Source organism: Taeniopygia guttata, chromosome W, assembly GCF_048771995.1.
Source record: "Taeniopygia guttata chromosome W, bTaeGut7.mat, whole genome shotgun sequence".
Classification (NCBI taxonomy): Eukaryota; Metazoa; Chordata; class Aves; order Passeriformes; family Estrildidae; genus Taeniopygia; species Taeniopygia guttata.
The window spans coordinates 3131394-3155558 of record NC_133064.1 but is presented as its reverse complement, the minus strand read 5'-3'; the positions used below and the strand labels follow the sequence as shown (position 1 = coordinate 3155558).

Genomic DNA, 24165 nt, shown 5'->3' with positions numbered 1-24165 from the left:
TCGGGTTCAAATTCCGCTCTGGAAGAAAAAATTCCCAAATTTCACCAAAATTCCCAAAAATGCAAAAAATTGGGGGAAAAAAAATGCAAAAAATTCCGTGAAAAAACGATAAAATTTGGTGGAAAAACGGCGAAAATTCGGCGATTTTTGCCCAATTTTTCTCCAATTTTCCCCCAATTTTTTCCCAATTTTTTCCAATTTTTCCCAATTTTTATTCCCATTTTTTCCCACTTTTATACCAAATTTTTCAAGTTTTTCCCAATTTTTTCCCCATTTTTTTCCCAATTTTTCTCTATTTTTATTCCAAAATTTTCCCCATTTTTATTCCAATTTTTTCCCATTTTTTCCCAATTTTCCCCTATTTTTATTCCAAATTTTCCCAATTTTGCCGAATTTTGCCCCAATTTTGCCCAATTTTTTCCAATTTTTTTCCCAATTTTTTCAATTTTTTCCCAACTTTTTCCTAATTTTTCCCATTTTTATTCCAAATTTTTCCCGTCTTTATTCTGATTTTTTCCCCAATTTTCCCAATTTCCCCAATTTGCCCGATACTTTCCCAAATTTTTCCCATTTTTGTTCCAAAATTTTCCCAATTTTCTTCAAATTTTTGTGTATTTTTATTCTAATTTTATCCCAATTTTTCCCATTTTAATTCCAAATTTTCCCAACTTTTCCCAATTTTTTCCCAATTTTCCCCCAATTTATTCCCAAATTTTTCCCCAAATTTTTCCTCAATTTTCTCCAATTTTTCCCCAATTTTCCCCAACTTTTTCCCATTTTTATTACATTTTTTTCCCAATTTTACCCCAATTTATTCCAATTTTTTTCCCATTCCCCCCAGTTTTTCCCCAAATTTTTCCCCAATTTTTTCCAATTCAAACACTCCGCCTTCGGGTTCAAATTCCGCTCTGCAAGGAAAAATTCACAAATTTTACCAAAGTTGCCAAAAAAAGAAAAATTTGGGAAAAAAAAGCAAAAAATTCTGTGAAAAAATGAAAAAATTTGGTGGAAAAATGGCCAAAATTTGGCGATTTTTGCCCAATTTTTTCCAATTTTCTCCCAATTTTTCCCCCAAAGTTTCCCAATTTTTTCCCAATTTTTCTCTATTTTTATTCCAAATTTTCCCCAATTTTTGCCAATTTTTTCCCCAAATTTTCCCAATTTTTCCCCAACTTATTCCAAAATTTTCCCATTTTTATTCCAATTTTTCCCAAATTTTTTCAATTTTTTTCCCAATTTTTCCAAATTTTCCTCCAAAAATTCAAAATTTTTCCCCATTTTCCCCCAAATTTTTCCCCAAATTTTCCCAATGTTTTCCCCCAATTTCCCCCCAATTTTCCCTGCTTCAAACACGCCGCCTTCGGGTTCAAATTCCGCTCTGGAAGGAAAAATTCACAAATTTTAACAAAATTCCCAAAATTCGCAAAGAAATGAAAAAATTGGGAAAAAAAGCAAAAAATTCTGTGAAAAAACATGGAAAAACGGCCAAAATTCGCCAATTTTCTCCCAATTTTCCCCCAATTTCCCTCCAAAAATTCAATTTTTTTGCCTATTTTCCCCCCAAATTTTCCCCAAATTTTTCCCCATTTCTCCCCCAATTTTTCCCCAAATTTTTCCAATTTTTTCGCAATTTTTCCCAAATTTTTCCCATTTTTATTCCAAAATTTTCCCAATTTTCCCCCATTTTTTACTCAATTTTTATCAATTTTCCCCCATTTTTATTCCATTTTCCCCCAATTTTTCCCCATTTTTATTCCAAAATTTTCCCAAATTTTTACCATTTTTATTCCAAATTTTTCCCAATTTCTCACCAATTTTTTCCCCAATTTTTTCAGGTTTTTCCCAATTTTTTTCCAATTTTCCCCCAATTTATTCCAAAAATTTCCCATTTTAATTCCAATTTTTTCCCAAATTTTTCCAATTTTTTTCCCAATTTCTCCCGTATTTTCCCAAAATTTTCCCCTTTTATCCCCAATTTTCCCCAAATTTTTCCCCAATTTTCCTCCAAATATTCAATTTTTCCCCCATTTTCCCCTCAATTTTTCTCCAAATTTTTCCCATTGTTATTCCAATTTTCCCAAATTTTTATTCCAATTTCTTCCAATTTTTTCCCCAATTTATTCCACTTTTATTCCCAATTTTCTCCCAATTTTCCCAATTTTTCCCCACCTTTTTCCCAATTTTCCCAATTTTTTTCGCAATTTTCTTTAATTTTTTCCCCAATATTTTCCAATTTTCTCCAAAGTTTTTCCTAATTTTTACCCAATTTTTTTCTAATTTTTCCCCATTTTTTCCAATTTTTTCCAGATTTATTCCAATTTTCCTCAATTTTTTCTCCCATTTTTATTCAAAATTTCTCCCAAATTTTCCCCAATTTTTCCCCATTTTTATTCCGGTTTTCCCCCAATTTCCCCCTTTTTTATTCCATTTTTGCCCCAATTTTTTCCCAATTTTCCTCCAATTTTCCCCCAATTTTTCCCCATTTTTATTCCAATTTTACCCGATTTTTATTCCAATTTTCCCTAATTTTCCCAATTTTTCCCCAATTTTTCCCAATTTTCTCCCAATTTATTCCCAAATTTTTCCCATTTTTATTCCGAATTTTTCCCATTTTTTTCCCCAATTTTTTCCTAATTTTTACCCAATTTTCTCAAACTTTTCCCTAATTTTACCCATTTTTTTTCCTATTTTTAGTCCAAATTTTCCGCAATTTTCCCCCATTTTCCTCCAAATTTTTCTCCATTTTTTTTCCCAATTTTTCCTAAAATTTTCCCATTTTTTTCCAAATGTTTCCCAATTTCCCCCCATTTTCTCCCATTTTTATTCCAATTTTCCTCCAAATTTTTCACAATTTTTCCCCATTTTTTCCCAATTTTCTCCATTTTTATTCCAATATTCTTTCAAATTTTCCCCAATTTTTCCCCATTTTTTCCCCTTTTCCCCCAAATTTTCCCCATTTTAATTCCAATTTTTTCCCATTTTTTTCCCAATTTTTCCCCAATTTATTCCCAATTTTCTCCAATTTTTCCCTTTTATTCCAAATTTTTCCCAATTTTTTCCCTATTTTTATTCCAATTTCTCCCCAATTTCCCCCAAAATTTTCCCAATTTTCCCCCAATTTCTTCCTAATTTTTACCCAGTTTCCTCCAATTTTTCCCCAATTTTTCCCCATTTTTATTCCAAATTTTCTCTGATTTTTCCGAATTTTTATTCCAATTTGCTCCAAAATTCCCCCAATTTTTCCCCAAATTTTTCCCCTTTTCCCCCCAATATTTTCTTCATTTTTACTCTAAATTTTACCCAATTTTTCCCATTTTTATTCCAGATTTTCCGATTTTTTCCCCAATTTCCCCCCAAATTTTCCCATTTTTATTCCAATTTTTCCCCTATTTTCCCCCAATTTTTCCCATTTTTATCCATATTTTCCCCAATTTTTCCCAATTTCCCCCCAATTTTACCCATTTTTCCCCCATTTTTATTCAAAATTTTCTCCAATTTTTCTCCATTTTTTTCCCTATTTTTTTTCCCTATTTGCCCCCAATTTTTCCCATTTTTTCCCAATTTTTACCCAATTTTCTCCCAATTTTTTCCCATTTTTCTTCCAAAATTTTCCCAATTTTTTCCCAAATTTTCCCCATTTTTTCCCAATTTTCCCCCAATTTTCTCCCAGTTTCTCCCAATTTTTTCCCAATTTTCCCACAAATTTTCCCAATTTTCCCCAAATTTTTCCCAATTTTTTCCATTTTTATTCCAAATTTTTCCCAATTTTCCCCCAATTTTCCCCAATTTTTTCCCCATTTTTCCCAAATTTTCTTCAATTTTTTCCTAATTTTCCCCACTTTTTTCCCAATTTTTTCTCAATTTTTTCCTAATTTTTTCCCAATTTTCTCCAATTTTTTCCCCATTTTTTCCCCTTTTCCCCCAGATTTTCCCCATTTTTATTCCAATTTTCTTCCAATTTTTCCAAAATTTTCTTCAATTTTCCCCCATTTTTCCCTAATTTTTACCCAGTTTTCTCCCAATTTATTCCCAAATTTTTCCCATTTTTATTCTGAATTTTTTCCCATTTTTTCACCAATTTTTTCCCAATTTTTCCTATTTTTAACTCAAAATTTTCTCAATTTTCCCCCAATTTCCCTCCAATTTTTCCCAATTTTCCCCAATTTTCTCCCATTTTTATTCCAGATTTTCCCCAATTTTCCCCAAAATTTTTCCATTTTTTTCCCCAATTTTTCCCCCAATTTTTCCCAATTTTTGGCCATTTTTTTCCCCAAATTTTCCCTATTTTTATTCCAATTTTTTCCCATTTCTCCACCATTTTTCACCCGATTTTCGCCAAATTTTCACCGTTTTTTCCCGGTTTTTTGCCCTTTCCATCACCAGCAGAAGACATCCCACCGAGCTCGGAGCTGCTGCTCCAGGCTGAGGGTGACACCACGGCCGCTGCAGGATCAGCACTTTGGGCTGGGCTTTTTTTATCCCAATTTTTCCCAATTTTCCCCCATTTTTTTGTCCAAATTTTTCCCCCTATTTTTCCCATTTTTTTCCCAATTTTTCCCCAATTTATTCCAAATTTTCCCCAATTTTTCCCCATTTTTATTCCAAATTTTTCCCAAATTTTTCCCTATTTTTATTCCAATTTCTCCCCAATTTCCCCCAAAATTTCCCCAATTTTCCCCCAATTTCTTCCTAATTTTTACCCAATTTCCTCCAATTTTTCTCCAATTTTTCCCCAAATTTTCCTATTTTTATTCCAATTTTTCCCCTATTTTCCCCCAATTTTTACCCAATTTTCTCAAATTTTCCCCATTTTTTTCCCCATTCTTTTTCTAATTTTTTACCCAATTTTCTCTAATTTTTTCGCAGATTTTCTCCAACTTTTTCCAAATTTTTCCCATTTTTCTCCCAAATTTTTTCCCAATTTTTCCAAATTTTCCCCAATTTTTCTCCAGTTATGTTCCAATTTTCCTCCAAAATTTTCCCAATTTTTATTCCAATTACTTCCATTTTTTCCAAATTTTACCCAATTTTTTCCATATCTTTACCCATTTTTTCCCCAATTTCCCCATATTTTACCCAATTTTTTCCCAATTTTTTCCCAAATTTTCTCCCAATTTATTCCCAAATTTTCCCCATTTTTATTCCAAATTTTTCCCATTTTCCCCCAATTTCTTCCTAATTTTTACCCAATTTCCTCCAATTTTTCCCCAATTTTTCCCCATTTTTCCCCATTTTTTCCCCAATTTTCTCCAATTTTTCCCCAAATTTTTCCCCAATTCTTCCCCATTTTTTTCCAATTTCCCCCCAATTTTATCCATTTTTCCCCATTTTTATTCCAAATTTTCTCCTTTTTTTCCCTATTTTTTCCCAATTTTTCCCCAATTTTCTCCCAGTTTCTCCCAATTTTTTCCCCATTTTTCCCAAATTTTCCTCAATTTTTTCCTAATTTTTCCCCATTTTTCTCCAATTTTCTCCAATTTTTCCCCGATTTTTACCCAAAATTCTCCCAATGTTTCCAAAATTTTCCCCATTTTTATTCCAAATTTTCTCCAATTTTCCCCCAATTTTTCCCCATTTTTATTCCCAAATTTTTCCAATTTTTTCCCAATTTTCCCAATTTCTCCCCAAATTTTCCCCAATTTTTCCCCAAATTTTTCCCCAATTCTTCATCTTTTTTTTCCAATTTTTCCCCAATTTTCCCCCAATTTTCCCCCAATTTTTCCCATTTTTCCCCCAAATTTTCCCTAAATTTCCCCTAATTTTCCCCAAATTTTCCTGAATTTTTTCCTAATTTTCCTCCAAATTTTCCTCAATTTTTTCCTAATTTTCCCCCCAATTTTCCCCCCAATTTCCCCCCCAAAAATCCCATTTATTTTTCGTTTTTCTGTCATTATTCCGCCATTTTTCGCCCGATTTTCGCCAAATTTTCACCGATTTTCTCGCGGTTTTTTTTGTTCTTCCCCCCCATTCCAGCAGAAGACATCCCACCGAGCTCGGAGCTGCTGCTCCAGGCTGAGGGTGACACCACGGCCGCTGCAGGATCAGCACTTTGGGCTGGGGTTTGTTTATCCCAATTTTTATTCCAAATTTTCCCCCAAATTTTCCCCAATTTTTATTCAAATTTTTCCCCACTCTTTTTCCAATTTTCCGCATTTTTAGTCCAAATTTTTCCCAATTTTTCCCCAATTTTTCCCCAATTCTTTCCTTAATTTTTTCGAATTTTTCCCCAATTTTCCCCCAATTTTTGCCATTTTTATTTCAATTTTTCCTCAATTTTTCTCCAATTTTTTCCTTATTTTTATTCCAAATTTTTCCCAATTTTCCCCCAAATTATTCCCAAATTTTTCTCATTTTTATTCCAACTTTTCCCAAATTTTTTCCCAAATTTTCCCCTTTTTATTCTAAATTTCTACCAAATTTTCCCCAATTTTCCCCCATTTTTATTCCAAATTTTCCCTGATTTTTCCCAATTTTCCCCAATTTTCCCCCAAATTTTCCTCAATTTTTTCCTAATTTTCCCCCACTTTTTTCCCTATTTTTCTCAATTTTTTCCCATTTTTATTCCAATTTTCTCCCAATTTTTCCCCTAAAAATTCAATTTATTCCTCCATTTTTTCCTTATTATTCGGCCATTTTTTGCCCGATTTTCACCAAATTTTCACCGATTTTCTCCCTTTTTTTTTTGTTTTTTCCCCCATTTCCATCACCAGAAGAAGACATCATGTCATCATGTCCCACCGAGCTCGGAGCTGCTGCTCCAGGCTGAGGGTGACACCACGGCCGCTGCAGGATCAGCACTTTGGGCTGGGGTTTGTCGCTCTTGAGGTGCAGTTGGACCATCCGGCCGGGCTTTTTTCCTCTTTGCTCACTTTTGCTCCCATTTTCCCCCAATTTTTTCCAAATTCTTCCCAATTTTTCTCCATTTTTTACCCAATTTTCTCCAATTTTTTTCCCATTTTTATTCCAACTTTTCCCAATTTTTTTCCCAATTTTTCCCCAATTTTTTCCGATTTTTCTCCCAATTTTTCCCAATTTTCCCAATTCTTCCCGATTTTTTCCCAATTTCCCCCAATTTTTCTCCATTTCTATTCAAAATTTTCCCCCACATTTTCCTCCAATTTTTCCCATTTTTACCCGATTTTCTCCCAATTTTTCCCCAATTTTTCCAAATTTTTCCGCAAATTTTCTCCAATTTTTTCCAAATTTTTTCCCAATTTTCCCCCAATTTTTCCCCAATTTTTATTCCAATTGCTTCCATTTTTTCCAAATTTTCCCCAATTCTTTTCCAATTTTTCCCAAATTTTTTCCCATTTTTGTTTCAAATTTTTTCCCAATTTTTCCCCAATTTTTTCCTCATTTTCACCCTATTTTCCTCCAAATTTCTCCCAATTTTTTCCTAATTTTTCCCAAATTTTCCTCATTTTTTGTCTAATTTTCCCCCCAATTTCCCCCCTAAAAATGCAATTTACTCCGCCATTTTTCCGTCATTATTCCGCCATTTTTTGCCCGATTTTCGCCAAATTTTCACCGATTTTCTCGCGGTTTTTTTTTTTTTTCCCCCTTTTCTTCCCCTTTCCAGCAGAAGACATCCCACCGAGCTCGGAGCTGCTGCTCCAGGCTGAGGGTGACACCACGGCCGGTGCAGGATGAGCACTTTGGGCTGGGGTTTGTTTTCCCTATTTTCCCCCAATTTATTCCAAAATTTTCCCCAATTTTTCTCCCTATTTTTCCCATTTTTTCCCAACTTTTTCCCGATTTTCCCCCAAAATTTTCCCAATTTTTCCAAATTTTTTCCCAATTTTCCCCCAATTTTCCCCCAAATTTTCCCCCAATTTTTCCCCTTTTTTTTCCCAATTTTTCCCCCAATTTTTTCCAATTTTTTACCCAATTTTCCAAATTATCTTCAATTTTCCCCATTTTTCCCCAAATTTTTCCCCAATTTTCCTCAATTTTACCCCAAATTTTTCCCCAATTCTTCCCCATTTTTTTTCCAATTTCCCCCCAATTTTTTCCAATTTTTCTCCAATTTTTTACCAATTTTCTCCAATTTTTCCCCGATTTTTTCCCAAATTTTTTCCATTTTTATTCCAAATTTTTCCCCATTTTTCTCTAATTTTCCTACAATTTTTCCCCAATTTTCCCAATTTTCCCCATTTTTAATCCAAATTTTTCCAATTTTTTCCCGATTTTTTCCCAATTTTTTCTCAATTTTTTCCCATTTTTTCCCCAATTTCCCCCCATTTTCTCCAATTTTTCTCCCATTTTTATTCCAACTTTTCCCAATTTTTTCTCCAATTTTTCCTCGATTTTTCCCGATTTTTATTTCAATTTTTCCCAATTTTTTCCAAATTTTTTCCCAACTTTTCCCAATTTTTCTGACATTTTTCTCATTTTTATTCCAAAATTTTCCCAATTTTTCCCCAAATTTTCCCCATTTTTGCCCAAAATTTTCCCAATTTTTTTCCCAAATTTTTCCCAATTTTTTTCATTTTTATTCCGAATTTTTTCATATTTTATCCCAAATTTTCCCCCAATTTTTCCAAATTTTTCCCAAATTTTTCTCAATTTTTTCCTCATTTTTTCCCTATTTTTTCCCAATTTTTTCTCAATTTTTTCCTGTTTTATCCCCGATTTTTCCCCAATTTTTCCCCAAATTTTCCTCATTTTTTCCCTATTTTTTCCAACATTTTCCCCCACTTTTTTCCCTATTTTTCTCAATTTTTTCCCATTTTTTCCCCCAATTTTTCCCCAATTCTTCCTTCAAAAATTCAATTTATTCGTCCATTTTTTCCTCATTATTCGGCCATTTTTCGCCCGATTTTCGCCAAATTTTCACCGATTTTCTTGCGGGTTTTTTTGTTTTTCCCCCCTATTTCTCCCCATTTCCATCACCAGTAGAGGACAATCCCACCGACCTCGGACCTGCTGCTCCAGGCTGAGGATGACGGCCACGGCCTGGTGCAGGATGAGCAGTTTGGTCTGGGGTTTGTCGCTCTTGAGGTGCAGTTGGAGCATCCGGCCGGGATTTTTTCCTGTTTGCTCACTTTTGCTCCCATTTTCCCCCAATTTATTCCCAAATTTTCCCCATTTTTATTCCAAATTTCTACCAAATTTTCTCCAATTTTTCCCAAATTTTACCCAAATTTTCCCCAATTTTTCCAAATTTTTCCCCAATTTTTTCCCCAATTCTTCATCATTTTTTTCCCAATTTTTCCCCATTTCTCCCCAAGTTTTCCCCATTTTTATTCCAATTTGTCCCGAATTTTTCCCAATTTTTTCTCCCATTTTTTCCCAATTTTCCTCCAATTTTCCCCCAAATTTTTCCCCAATTTTCCCCCATTTTTTCTGCAATTTCCCCCCATTTACATTCCAATTTTACTACAAAATTTTCACAATTTTTCCCCATTTTTATTCCAATTTTTCCCATTTTTTCCCAGTTTTCCCCATTTTAATTCCAATTTTTTCCCATTTTTTACCCAATTTTCTTCCAAATTTTTCCCAATTTTCTCCCCAATTTTTCCCTAATTTCCCTCTTAAAAATCCGATTTATTCTGTGTTTTTCTGCCATTATTCCACCATTTTTTGCCTGATTTTCACCAAATTTTCACCGATTTCCACCCGGTTTTTTGCCCTTTCCACCAGCAGAAGACATCCCACCGAGCTCGGAGCTGCTGCTCCAGGCTGAGGGTGACACCACGGCCGCTGCAGGATCAGCACTTTGGGCTGGGGCTTTTTTATCCCAACTTTTATTCCAAATTTTCCCCCATTTTCCCCCATTTTGATTCCAATTTTTCCCCATTTTTTCCCAGTTTTCCCCCAATTTTCTTCCAATTTTCCCCCCAATTTTTCCCCAATTTTCCCCTATTTCCCCCCAATTTTTCTTGATTTTTATCCCAATTTTTTCCCAAATTTTTCTCAAATTTTTCCCAATTTCCCCCCATTTTTATTCCAACTTTTGCCCAATTTTTCCCAAATTTTCTCCCATTTTTGCCCAATTTTTACCCAATTTTCTCCTAAATTTTTGCAATTTACTCCAAATTGTTCTCAAATTTTTTCCCAATTTTTCCTCCCATTTTTCCTCATTTTGATTCCAATTTTTCCCCATTTTTCCCCAATATTTTCTTCATTTTTACTCCAAATTTTACCCAATTTTCTCTATTTTTTTTCCAATTTTCCCCAATTTATCACCAAATTTTCCCCCAATTTCTTCCATTTTTCCTCCAATTTTTCCTCAATTTTCCTCCAAATTTTTCCCAGTTTTCCCCCATTTTTATTCCAATTTTTTCCAATTTCTCCCCTAAAAATTCAATTTATTCCTCCATTTTTTCTTCATTTCTCCCCCGTTTTTCGCCTGTTTTTCGCCAAATTTTCACCGATTTTCTCGCGGTTTTTTTTGTTCTTCCCCCCCATTCCAGCAGAAGACATCCCACCGAGCTCGGAGCTGCTGCTCCAGGCTGAGGGTGACACCACGGCCGCTGCAGGATCAGCACTTTGGGCTGGGGCTTGTCGCTCTTGAGGTGCAGTTGGACCATCCGGCCGGGATTTTTTCCTGTTTGCTCACCTTTTCTCCAATTTATTCCCAAATTTTCCCCATTTTTATTCCAAATTTCCACCAAATTTTCTCCAATTTTTCCCAAATTTTACCCAATTTTTCCTCTTTTTTTCCCATTTTTATTCCAAATTTTTCCCAATTTTTCTCCAATTTTCCCCCAAAATTTTCCCAATTTTTCTGACATTTTCCCCATTTTTATTCCAAATTTTTCACAATTTTCCCCCAATTTATTCCAAATTTTCCCCAATTTTTCCCCTTTTTGTCCCAAATTTTTCCCTATTTTTATTCCAATTTTTTCCCTATTTTCCCCCAAAATTTTCCCAATTTTGCCCCAATTTCTTCGTAATTTTTACCCAATTTCCTCCAATTTTTCCCCAATTTTTCCCAATTTTTATTCCAATTTGCTCCAAAATTCCCCCAATTTTTTCCCCTTTTCTCCCCAAATTTTTCTTCATTTTTACTCCAAATTTTACCCAATTTTTCCCATTTTTTCCCATTTTTAACCCAAAATTTTCTCCAATCTTCTCCAATTTTTTCCCAATTTCCCCCCAAATTTTTCCCAATTTTTCCCATTTTTAGCCCAAAATTTTTCCATTTTTTCCCCAATTTTTCCCCAATTTTTCCCCAAATTTTCCCCAATTTTTCCTTCAAAAATTCGAATTTTTCCCCCATTTTCTCGCCATTATTTGGCCATTTTTCACCCGATTTTCGCCAAATTTTCACCGATTTTCTCCCGGTTTTTTTTGTTCTTCCCCCCCATTCCAGAAGAAGACATCCGACCAACCTCGGACCTGCTGCTCCAGGCTGAGGATGACGGCCACGGCCTGGTGCAGGATGAGCAGTTTGGTCTGGGGCTTGTCGCTCTTGAGGTGCAGTTGGACCATCCGTCCCAGCTCCTTGAAGGCCTCGTTGATGTCGCGCACGCGCAGCCGCTCCCGCGCGTTGTTGGCCATGCGCCGCTCCTTCTCCCGCTCCGCCTTCTGCTCCGGCGTCAGGTCCTCGTCGTCGTTGGCGCTAATGGGGGGGGGAGAAGATGGAAAAGTCAAAAATTGCATGGAAAAACGGTGAAAATTAGACAAAAAACGGTGAAAATTTGACGAAAAACGGTGAAAATTCGAAGAAAAACGGCGAAAATACAATGAAAAACGGGGAAAATATGATGAAAAACGGTAAAAATTCAACTAAAAATGGCGCAAATTTGACAAAATGGCGGAAATTCAACTGAAAATGGTAAAAATGTGACAAAATGGCGAAAATTTGACCAAAAACAGTAAAAATTCAACGAAACGGTGAAAATTTGAGTGAAAATGGCAAAAATTTGACAAAATGGTGGAAATTTGACAAAAAACGGCCAAAATTTGACGAAACGGCAAAAATTTCACCGAAAATGGCAAAAATTTGACAAAATGGCAAAAATTCGACATTAAATGTCAAAAAATTGATGAAATGGTGAAAATTTGACCAAAAATGGCAAAAATTTGACTGAAAATAGCGAAAATTTGACAAAATGGCGGAAATTTAACCGAAAAGGGCAGAAATTTGACCGGTGTCAGGTCCTTGTCATGGGGGGGGAGAGGAGAAACGTCAAAAATTATGCGCAAAATGGGGAAAATTTCACGGAAAACAGTGAAAAAATGGCAAAAATACGAGAAAAAACAGCAAAAATCTGACCGAAAATGGCAGGAATTCGTCCAAAACGGTGAAAATTTAATCAAACAACGGAAATTTAAAAAGAAACAGTAAAAATTCGACAAAATGGCAAAAATTTGACCAAAACCAGCGAAAATTCGACCAAAAACGGTGAAAATTCAACAAAATGGCGAAAATTCGACCAAAAACTGCAAAAATTTGACAAAATGGCAAAAATTTGACATAACTGTGAAAATTTGACCAAAACGGTAAAAATTTGATAAAAAATGGTGAAAATTTGGCCAAAACCAGCGAAAATTCGACCAAAAATGGCAAAAAATTGACCAAAAACAGTGAAAATTTGACAAAACGGCAGAAATTCGATGAAACGGCAAAAATTTGACCGAAAATGGTGAAAATGTGACCGAAAATGGCAAAAATTTGACAAAATGGTGAAAATTTGACCAAAAATAGTGAAAATTAGACAAAACAGCGAAAATTCGACCGAAAATGGTAAAAATTTCATCAAAAATGGTGAAAAATTGAGGAAATGGCAGAAATTTGACCGAAAAGAGCAGAAATTGGACCGGCGTCAGGTCCTCGTCGTCGTTGGCGCTAATGGGGGGGGGGAAAAGATGGAAAAGTCAAAAATTGCACGAAAAATGGCAGAATTTCCATAAAATATGGTGAAAATACGAAGAGAAACGGTGAAAAAATGGCAAAAATATGAGAAAAAACGGCGGAAATACAACGAAAAATGGTGAAAATACAAAAAAAAAATACGACGAGAAATGGTTAAAAATACGACCAAAAACGGCCAAAATTTCACAAAAAACGGAGAAAATTCAATTCGAAACGGTAAAAATTAGACGAGAAACAGTAAAAATACGACAAAAAACGGTAAAAATTTGACGAGAAACGGCGAAAATTAGACCAAAATGGTGAAAATTCAATAAAACGGTAAAAAAGTGACAAAAACGGTAAAAATATGACCAAAAATGGCGAAGATTCGACCAAAAACGGCGAAAATTCAATAAAATGGCGGAAATTTGACAAAATGGCAGAAATTCGACCGAAAACGGTAAAAATTCAACAAAATGGCCAAAATTAGACCAAAACGGTGAAAATGTGGCCAAAAACGGCAAAAATTTGATAAAAAAACGGCCAAAATTTGACGAGATACGGTAAAAATTTGTCGAAAAATGGCGAAAATTTGGGGGAGATCCACCAAGAAGTTCTTGAGATGTTCGTGGTGGACCTCCATGGAGAAGGTCAAACATTTGACTGAAAATCCCGAAAATTTGAGCAAAAACAGGGAAAATTTGACAAAATGGCGAAAATTTGACCAAAAATGGTGAAAATTTGACCAAAAATGGTGAAAATTTAACGAAATGGTGAAAACTTGACAAAACAGCGGAAATTTGAGAAAAAATTGTGAAAATTTGGCCAAAAACGGTAAAAATATGACAGAAAACGGTAAAAATTGGACGAAAAACGGTAAATATTCGACAAAATGGCAAAAATTTGACAAAACGGCGAAAATTCAATGAAACAGCAAAAATTTGACGGAAAACGGTAAAAATACAATGAAAAACGGCGAAAATTTGACCAAAAACGGTAAAAATTGACAAAAAATGGTAAAAATGTGACAAAAAACGGTAAAAATTTGACAAAATGGAGAAAATGTGAAAAAACGGCAAAAATTTGACCAAAACCAGTAAATATTCAACAGAACGGCGAAAATTTGACCAAAATCGGTAAAAATCAGACAAAACTGTGAAAATTAGATCGAAAATGGCGGAAATACCAAAAACGGCAAAAAATTGACGAAACAGCAAAAATTGGACCAAAAACGATGAAAATTTGACAAAATGGCGAAAATTCGACCAAAAACTGTGAAAATTCGACCGAAAATGGCGAAAATTTGACAAAATGGCGAAAATTTGACCAAAAACCGCAAAAAGTCGACACAAAATTGTGAAAATTTGACAAAATGGCAAAAATTCAACCAAAATTGGTGAAAATTTGACAAAAAACGGCAAAAATTGGACAAAAACCAGCAAAAATTTGACAAAAAATGGTAAAAATTGGCCAAAATGGCAAAAATTCGACCAAAAACGTCAAAAATTCGACCAAAAATGGCCAAAAATGGTAAAAATTGGACCAAAACGGTGAAAATTCGATAAAATGGAGAAAATTCGACCAAAACAGCAAAAATTTGACCAAAATGGCAAAAATTAGACCAAAAACAGCGAAAATTAAATAAAACTGCAAAAATTGGACAAAAAACAGCAAAAATTTGACAAAACTGTGAAAATTTGACAAAACCGTCAAAAATTTGACCGAAAATGGTGAAAATATGACCAAAATGTCGAAAATTCAATAAAATGGCGAAAATTCAACCAAAAATGGCGAAATTCAAAAAAAGGCAAAAATTGGATGAAAAACAGCAAAAATTTGACCAAAAATGGCAAAGATTCGACTGAAAACGGCAAAAATTTGACCAAAACCAGCGAAAATTTGACCAAAAATGGCGAAAATTTACCAAAACTGTGAAAATTTGAAAAAATGGTGAAAATTCAACCAAAAACGGTGAAAATTTGACCAAAAATGGAAAAATTGGCCCCAAAATGGCAAAAATTAGATAAAATGGAGAAAATTTGACCAAAACGCTGAAAATTCAACCGAAATCGGCAAAAATTCGACCAAAACCAGTAAAAATTTGACCAAAAATGGCGGAAATTTGCCAAAACTGTGAAAATTTGAAAAAATGGTGAAAATTCAACCAAAAACGGCGAAAATTTGATCAAAAATGGTGAAAATTTGACAAACTGGCGAAATTTTGACCGAAAAAAGCAAAAATTTGACAAAATGGTGAAAATTTGACAGAAAACGGCCAAAATTCAACCAAAACCAGAAAAATTTTACCAAAAATGGTGAAAATTCAACAAAACGGCAAAAATTTGACCGAAAATTGCGAAAATTCGATAAAATGGCGAAAATTTCATCGAAAGTGGCAGAAATTCGATAAAACGGCAAAAATTGGATAAAAAACAGCAAAAATTCGACCAAAAACGTTGAAAATTTGACAAAACGGCAGAAATTTGACCAAAAATGTCAAAAATTTGACCAAATTTTTGCCATTTTCGGTCGAATTTTTTCCCATTTTTTTCTCAAATTTTGTCCGTTTTTCGTCCAATTTTGTCCAATTTTCGTCAAATTTTGGCCGTTTTTCGTCGAATTTTCACCGTTTTTTCTCCAATTTTCGACCTTCTCCACCAAACCCTTCAGGAGGTCCCACCCCACCACCCAGCAGAAGACATCCCACCGCTCCCCGTTACCTAGACCTCGACCTAGTTATGGCCTTGATCTCCTTCTTCTCCTCTTCCTCCATCTTCTTCTTCTCCTCCTTCACCTCCTGGAGGTTCTCGTCCCCTTCATCGTCCGACTTCATCTCCGAACTCCCCGAGGACACTCCGGTGGCCACTCCTGGAGGAGAAGACATCATGAACATCTCGAGAACGTCGTGGTGGACCTCCAAAAAATGTTCCTCGTCCCACCAAGAGGTCTTCTTCTGCTCCAAAATCCACCAAATTTTTGGGGTGGAGTCTCCACCTCCATAAGTTTCTTTCTCCACCTCCAAAGTTCTCCTCTGGTGGACCTTCATCAATGTTCTCCAAAGGTTCTCCACCCACCCAGAAGGTCCCAAATCCACCAAATTTTTGGGGTGGAGTCTCCACCTCCATAAGTTTCTTTCTCCACCTCCAAAGTTCTCCTCTGGTGGACCTTCAGAAGGTTCTCCAGGTGGACCTTCATGAGGTTCTCCAAAGGTTCTCCCCCAACCCAGAAGGTCCCAAATCCACCAAATTTTTGGGGTGGAGTCTCCACCTCCATAATTTTGTTTCTCCACCTCCAAAGTTCTCCTTTGATGGACCTTCATGAGGTTCTCCAGGTGGACCTTCAGAAGGTTCTCCAAAGGTTCTCCACCCACCCAGAAGGTCCCAAAGCCACCAAATTTTTGGGGTGGAGTCTCCACCTCCATAAGTTTCTTTCTCCACCTCCAAAGTTCTCCTTTGGTGGACCTTCAGAAGGTTCTCCAGGTGGACCTTCAGAAGGTTCTCCAAAGGTTCTCCACCCACCCAGAAGGTCCCAAATCCACCAAATTTTTGGGGTGGAGTCTCCACCTCCATATGTTTCTTTCTCCACCTCCAAAGTTCTCTTTTGGTGGACCTTCAGAAGGTTCTCCAGGTGGACCTTCATGAGGTTCTCCAGAGGTTCTCCACCCACCCAGAAGGTCCCAAATCCACCAAATTTTTGGGGTGGAGTCTCCACCTCCATAAGTTTCTTTCTCCACCTCCAAAGTTCTCCTTTGGTGGACCTTCATGAGGTTCTCCAGGTGGACCTTCATGAGGTTCTCCAAAGGTTCTCCACCCACCCAGGAGGTCCCAAATCTACCAAATTTTGGGGTGGAGTCTTCACCTCCATAAGTTTCTTTTTGAAGGTCCAAAGTTCTCCTTTGGTGGACCTTCATGAGGTTCTCCAGGTGGACCTTCATGAGGTTCTCCAAAGGTTCTCCACCCACCCAGAAGGTCCCAAATCCACCAAATTTTTGGGGTGGAGTCTCCACCTCCATAAGTTTCTTTTTGAAGCTCCAAAGTTCTCCTTTGGTGGACCTTCATGAAGTTCTCCAGGTGGACCTTCAGAAGGTTCTCCAAAGGTTCTCCACCCACCCAGAAGGTCCCAAATCCACCAAATTTTTGGGGTGGAGTCTTCACCTCCATAAGTTTCTTTCTCCACCTCCAAAGTTCTCCTTTGGTGGACCTTCATGAGGTTCTCCAGGTGGACCTTCATGAGGTTCTCCAAAGGTTCTCCACCCACCCAGAAGGTCCCAAATCCACCAAATTTTTGGGGTGGAGTCTCCACCTCCATAAGTTTCTTTTTGAAGCTCCAAAGTTCTCCTTTGGTGGACCTTCATGAAGTTCTCCAGGTGGACCTTCAGAAGGTTCTCCAAAGGTTCTCCACCCACCCAGAAGGTCCCAAATCCACCAAATTTTTGGGGTGGAGTCTTCACCTCCATAAGTTTCTTTCTCCACCTCCAAAGTTCTCCTTTCGTGGACCTTCATGAGGTTCTCCAGGTGGACCTTCAGAAGGTTCTCCAAAGGTTCTCCACCCACCCAGAAGGTCCCAAATCCACCAAATTTTTGGGGTGGAGTCTCCACCTCCATAAGTTTCTTTCTCCACCTCCAAAGTTCTCCTTTGGTGGACCTTCAGAAGGTTCTCCAGGTGGACCTTCATGAGGTTCTCCTGAAGGTTCTCCACCCACCCAGAAGGTCCCAAATCCACCAAATTTTTGGGGTGGAGTCTCTACCTTTATAAGTTTCTTTCTCCACCTCCAAAGTTCTCGTGGTGGACCTTCATCAATGTTCTCCAAAGGTTCTCCACCCACCCAGAAGGTCCCAAAGCCACCAAATTTTGTGGGTGGAGTCTCCACCTCCATAAGTTTCTTTTTCCACCTCCAAAGTTCTCCTTTGGTGGACCTTCAGAAGGTTCTCCAGGTGGACCTTTAGAAGGTTCTCCAAAGGTTCTCCACCCACCCAGAAGGTCCCACCAAGAAGTTCTTGAGATGTTCATGGTGGACCTCCATGGAGAAGTTGGAAAATTCGATGAAAAACGGTAAAAATTTGACCAAAAATGGCAAAAATTTGACGAAAAACGGCAAAAATTGGACAAAACGGCGAAAATTTTCGTAAAAATGTCAAATTTTGATGTAAAATCGTCAAATTTTCACCAAAACACCCAAAAATTTGGAAGAAAAAAATCCCAAAATTTTGGATTTTCACCCCAAAACACCAAATCCCAAAATTTCAAAATTTGGTGGGTAAAAACCCAAATTTTGACTCAATACGGTCAAAAATTGTCGTCAAATCGTCGAATTTTGACTTAAAAACCTCAAATTTTTTGGGAAAAATCCTAAAATTTGGGGTTTTCAACCCAGAAATCCAAACCCCAAAATCCCAAAATCCCAAATCCCAAAATTTGGGGAGAAAAACCCAAAAATTGTAATAAAATCGTCAAATTAGGACGTAAAATTGTCAAATTTTCACATAAAATCATCAAATTTTTGCCAAAAAAACCCCAAAATTTGGGGGAAAAATCCCAAAATTTGGGGTTTTCATCCCAAAATCCCAAACCCCGAAACCTCAAAATCCCAAATCTCAAACCCCAAAATTTGGGGAAAAAGATCCCAAAACTCTTCCAAAAAACCCCCAAATTTTGACGTAAAAATGCCAAAAATTGTCGTAAAAATGTCAAATTTTGACATAAAATCGTCAAATTTTGACGTAAAACCCCCAAATTTTCACCAAAAAAACCCCAAAATTTGGGATTTTCATCCCAAAATCCCAAATCCCAAAATTTGTGGAGAAAAACACCCAAAAATCATCATAAAATCACCAAAAATCATCATAAAACCGTCAAATTTTGACGTAAAATCATCAAATTTTCACCAAAAAACCCCTGATTTGGGATTTTCACCCCAAAAATCCCAACCCCAAAATCCCAAATCCCAAAATTTGGGGCGAATAACACCAAAAAATCATCATAAAACCGTCAAATTTTGACATAAAATCATCAAAATGTCACGTAAAAACCTCAGATTTTGGGGGAAAAAACCCAAATTTTTGGGATTTTCACCCCAAAACTCCAAATCCCAAAATTTGTGGAGAAAAACACCACAAAAATCATCATAAAATCACCAAAAATCATCATAAAACTGTCAAATTTTGACGTAAAATCGTCAAATTTTCACCAAACAACCCCAAATTTGGGTTTTTCACCCCAAAACCCCAAAATCCCAAATCCCAAAATTTAGGGAGAAAAACGCCAAAAAATCGTCGTTAAATTGTCCAATTTGGACGTAAAATTGTCAAATTTTGACGTTAAATCATTAAATTTTCACCAAAAAACCCCAAATTTTTTGGGGAAAGTCCCAAAATTTGGGTTTTTCACCTCTAAATCCCAAATCTAAAACCCCAAAATTTGTGGAGAAAAACACACAAAAATCATCATAAAATCGCCAAAAATTGTCAAAAAAGGTCAAATTTTGATGTAAAATCGTCAAATTTTCACCAAAAAGCCCCAAAATTGGGATTTTTCACCCCAAAACCCCAAAATCCCAAATCCCAAAATTTAGGGCAAATAACACCAAAAAATCGTTGTAAAATCACCAAAAATCATCATAAAACCGTCAAATTTTGACGTAAAATCGTCAAAATTTGACATAAAAACCCCAAAATTTGAGGGAAAAATCCCAAATCTGGGATTTTCATCCCAAAAATCCCAACCCCAAAACCCCCAAATCCCAAATCCCAAAATCTGGAGAGAATAACACCAAAAAATCTTCATAAAATCGCCAAAAATCGTCATAAAACCGTCAAATTTTGATGTATAATCGTCAAATTTTGACGTAAAAACTCCAAATTTTTGCCAGAAACCCCCAAATTTTCACCAAAAAACCCCAAAATTTGGGATTTTCACCCCAAAATCCCAAATCCCAAACCTCTTCCAAAAAACACCCAAAATCATCGTGAAATCATCCAATTTGGATGTAAAATCGTCAAATTTTTGCCAAAATCGCCAAATTTTGATGTACAATCCCCAAATTTTCACCAAAAAACCCCAAAATTTGGGATTTTCACCCCAAAACCCCAAAATCCTAAATCCCAAAATTTGGGGACAAAAACGCCAGAAAATCGTCGTTAAATCGCCAAAAATCGTCGTAAAATCGACGAAAATCGTCATAAAATCATCAAATTTTGACATAAAACCGTCAAATTTTCACCAAAAAAACGCAAAATTTGGGATTTTCAACCCAAAACCTCAAAATCCCAAAATTTGGGGAGAATAACACCCAAAAATTGTCCTTAAATTGGCGAAAATCATCATAAAATCACCAAAAATCATCATAAAACCATCAAATTTTGACGTAAAAACCCCAAATTTTCGCCAGAAACCCCCAAATTTTCACCAAAAAACCCCAAAATTTAGAATTTTCACCCCAAAAAACCAAATCCCAAAATTCCAAAATTTGGTGGAAAAAAACCCAAATTTTGACTCAATACGGTCAAAAATTGTTGTCAAATTGTCGAATTTTGACATAAAATCATCAAATTTTGATGTAAAAACTCCAAATTTTCACCAAAAAAAACCCAAAATTTGGGATTTTCACCCCAAATCGCCAAACCCCAAAATCCCAAAATCTTAAATCCCAAATCCCAAAATTTGGGGAGAAAAATTCCAAATTTTGACTCAAAATGGTCGAAAATCGTCGTCAATTCGTCAAATTTTGACGTAAAATAGTAAAATTTTCGCCAAAAATCATAAAATTTTGACGTAAAAACCCCAAATTTTAAGGGAAAATATCCCAAAAATTGGGATTTTCACCCCAAAATCCCAAAACCCCAAAATCCCAAAATTTGGGGAGAATAACACCAAGAAATCATTGTAAAATCGCCGAAAATCGTCATAAAACTGTCAAATTTTGACATATAATCATCAAATTTTTATGTAAAAACCCCAAATTTTCGCCAGAAAACCCCAAAATTTGGGGGAAAAATCCCAAAATTTGGGATTTTCAACCCAAAACCCCAAAAATCCCAATTCCCATAATTTAGGGCGAAAACCACCAAAAAATCATCGTAAATTCACCAAAAATCATCATAAAACCATCAAATTTTGACGTAAAATCTTCAAATTTTGACCTAAAACCCCCAAATTTTGGGGGAAAAAATCCCAAAATTTGGAGTTTTCACCCCAAAACCGAAAAATTCAAAACCCCAAAACCCAGAAAATCCCAAACTCCAAATCCCAAAATTTAGGGAGAAAAACACCCAAAAATCTTCATAAAATCACCAAAAATCGTCATAAAACCATCAAATTTTGACGTAAATACCCCAAATTTTTTTTTTTTACCCAGATCCCACCAAAAATCCCTAAAAATCCCAATTTTTTTTCGGATTTCCGGTTCCTCACCCCTGTAGGGGTCCTGGTGAAGCTCCGGCGAGGCGGCGGAAGTCACCGGAAGCGTCGGCACCGGGATTTGGTTGGGGAGCAGCGAATGGGCCGAACGTCCGGAGGCAACGGAATCGTCGCGGTGAGCGGCCAACGGAGCGGCGGGAGGGACGTGCCGGTGAGAAATCTGACAAAAAATAAACCCAAAAATTTAAAATTTGTCAATTTGATCCCCAAAATTTGAAAAAAATCAAATTTTGAAATCCCCAAAATTTGAAAAAAAATTTGGTAAAATTTGGTGATGTAGAAGTTTGGAAAAAAAAAAAAATCAGAATTTGGAGATGGCAAAAGGTTGAAATGAGAAATGTCAAAATTCTGAAATCCCCAAATCCAAAAAATTCTAAATCCCAAAATCCCAAAATTCCGAAATCCCAAAATTCTGAAATCCCCAAAATCCCAAATTTTTGAAATCCCCAAAAATCCCAAAATCCCCAAATCCTAAAATTCTGAAATCCCCAAAATCCCAAAATTCTCAAATCCCAAAATTCTAAAATTTCAAAATCCCGAAATTATGAATCCCCCAAAATTTAAAAATCCCAAAATTCTGAAATACCAAAATTCCAAAATCCCAGAATTTCAAAATTTCAAAATCCTGAAATCCCTAAAATTCCAAAATTCCAAAATCCTAAAATTCCAAAATTCAAAAATCCCAAAATCCCAAAATTTCCAAATCCCCAAATTCTGAAATCCCCCAAGGGAGGGGCGGGAGGGACGTGCCTGTGAGAAATCTGACAAAAAATTAAAATTAAAAAAAAAATTAGTCAATTTGATCGAAATTTGGTAAAATTTGGTGATGTCGGAGTTTGGAAGAAAAAAATTCAAAATTTGGAGATGGCCAAAGGTTGAAATGAGAAATGCCGAAATTTTTGGATTTCAAAACCCCAAAATTTTGAAGTCCCCAAAATCCCAAAATTCTGAAATCCCAAAATTCCAAAATTTTTAAAATTAAAAAATACCAAAATCCCGAAATTTTGAAATCCCCAAATTCCAAAATCCTAAAATTTGGAAATCCCCAAAATCCCAAAATTTCAAAGTTCCAAAATTCTAAAGTCCCCAAAATCCCAAAATCTCGTAATCCCCAAATTCTGAAATCCCCAAAATCCCAAATTCTGAAATCCCCCAAGGGAGGGGCGGGAGGGACGTGCCGGTGAGAAATCTGACAAAAAATATAAAAACCAAAAAAAATTCGTCAGTTTGACCCAAATTCAAAAAAAAGTCTGAAATTCTGAAACAGAATTTTAAAATGTCAAATTTTGGAAATAAAAAAAAAATCGAAATTTGGAGGTTCAAAAGGTTGGAATGGTAAATTTCAAAATATTTCAAATTTTGAAATCCTCAAAATCCCAAATTTTAAAATCTCAATATTCTGAAATCCCCAAAATCCAAAAATTTCAAAATCCCCAAATTCTGAAATCCCCAAAATCCAAAAATTCTGAATCCCCCAAATTTCAAAATTCCAAAATTCTGAAATCCCAAAATTCCAAAATTCTGAAATCCCAAAATTTCAAAATCCCAAAATTGCAAAATCACAAAATTTTAATATCCCCAAATCGCAAAATTTTGAAATCCCGAAATCCCCAAATGCCAAAATTCCAAACTCCCAAAATTCTGAAATCCCCAAAATCCCCAAATTCTGAATCCCCCAAATTTCAAAATCCCCAAAATCCCAAAATCCCAAAATCTCAAAATCCCGAAATCTGAAATCTGAAATCCCAAAATTCCAAAATCCTAAAATTCTGAAATCCCCAAAATCCCCGAATTCTGAAATCCCCCAAGGGAGGGGCGGGAGGGACGTGCCGGTGAGAAATCTGACAAAAAAAACACCCAAAAATTTAAAATTTGTCAATTTGACCCAAATTTGAAAAAAAATTGGTAAAATTTGGTGATGTCGAAGTTTGGAAAAAAAAAATTCGGAATTTGGAGATGGCAAAAGGTTGAAATGAGAAATGCCGAAAATTTTCAAATTTTGAAATCCTAAAATTCCAAAATTTCAAAATTCCAAAATTCTGAAATCCCAAAATCCTGAAATCCCCAAATCCTGAAATCCCCAAATCCCAAAATTCCAGCATTTAAAACCCCAAAAATTCTGAAATCCCAAAATTTCAAAATCCCAAAATCCCCAAATTCTGAAATCCCAAAATCCCAAAATTCTGAAATCCCCAAAATTTCAAAATCCCCAAATTCTGAAATCCTCAAATCCAAAAAATTCTAAATCCCAAAATTTCGAAATCCCAAAGTACCAAAAGTCTGAAATCCCCAAAATCACAAAATTTCAAAATCCCCAAATTCTGAAATCCCCAAATCCCAAAATTTCAAAATCCCAAAGTACCAAAATTCCGAAATCCCAACATTCCAAAATCCCCAAATACCAAAATTTTTAAATCCCCAAATACCAAAATTTTAAAATCTCATAATCCCAAAATCATTAAATCCGTAATCCCAAAATTCTGAAATCTCCAAAATCCAAAAATTCTGAATCCCCCAAATTCCAAAATCGCAAAATTCTGAAATCCCCAAATCCCAAAATTCCGAAATCCCAAAATCCTGAATCCCCCAAAATTTCAAAATCCCCAAAATTCTGAAATCCCCAAAATCCCCAAATTCAGAAATCCCCAAAATTCTGAAATCCCAAAATCCCAAAATTTTGAAATCCCAAAAATCCCAAAATTCTGAAATTCCCAAATTCCAAAATTCCGAATCCCCCAAAATTTCAAAATCCTCAAAATCCCAAAAATCTCAAAATTTCAAAACCCCCAAATCCCCAAATTCTGAAGTCCCCAAATCCCAAAATTTTGAAATCCCAAAATCCCAAAATTTTGAAATCTCAAAATTTCAAAATCCCAAAATTCTGAATCCCCCAAAATGTCAAAATCCCCAAAATCCCAAAATCCTGAATTCCCCAAAGTTTCGAAATT

The 24165-nt window shown here is 35.6% G+C and overlaps 1 protein-coding gene across 13 annotated transcripts in view; it reads right to left on the bottom strand.

Moving 5' to 3' along the window:
• Nucleotides 1-24165, bottom strand: part of LOC140682075 (transcription factor 4-like) — a 177439-nt gene that overhangs the window by 19740 nt on the left and 133534 nt on the right. For 7 of the 13 annotated variants that reach the window (XM_072922987.1, XM_072922990.1, XM_072922991.1 and 4 more), the window contains 3 exons: nt 21212-21377; nt 15523-15670; nt 12346-12796 (listed from right to left, as the gene is read on the bottom strand). In XM_072922987.1, the coding sequence (XP_072779088.1) occupies nt 12361-12796; nt 15523-15670; nt 21212-21377 (750 nt within the window). In that variant the 3' untranslated portion in view covers nt 12346-12360. Of the gene's footprint in view, nt 1-1205; nt 1379-11336; nt 11567-12345; nt 12797-15522; nt 15671-21211; nt 21378-24165 lie in introns of those variants that run through there. The other 6 variants (XM_072922998.1, XM_072922999.1, XM_072922993.1 and 3 more) reach the window with 5 other exon arrangements.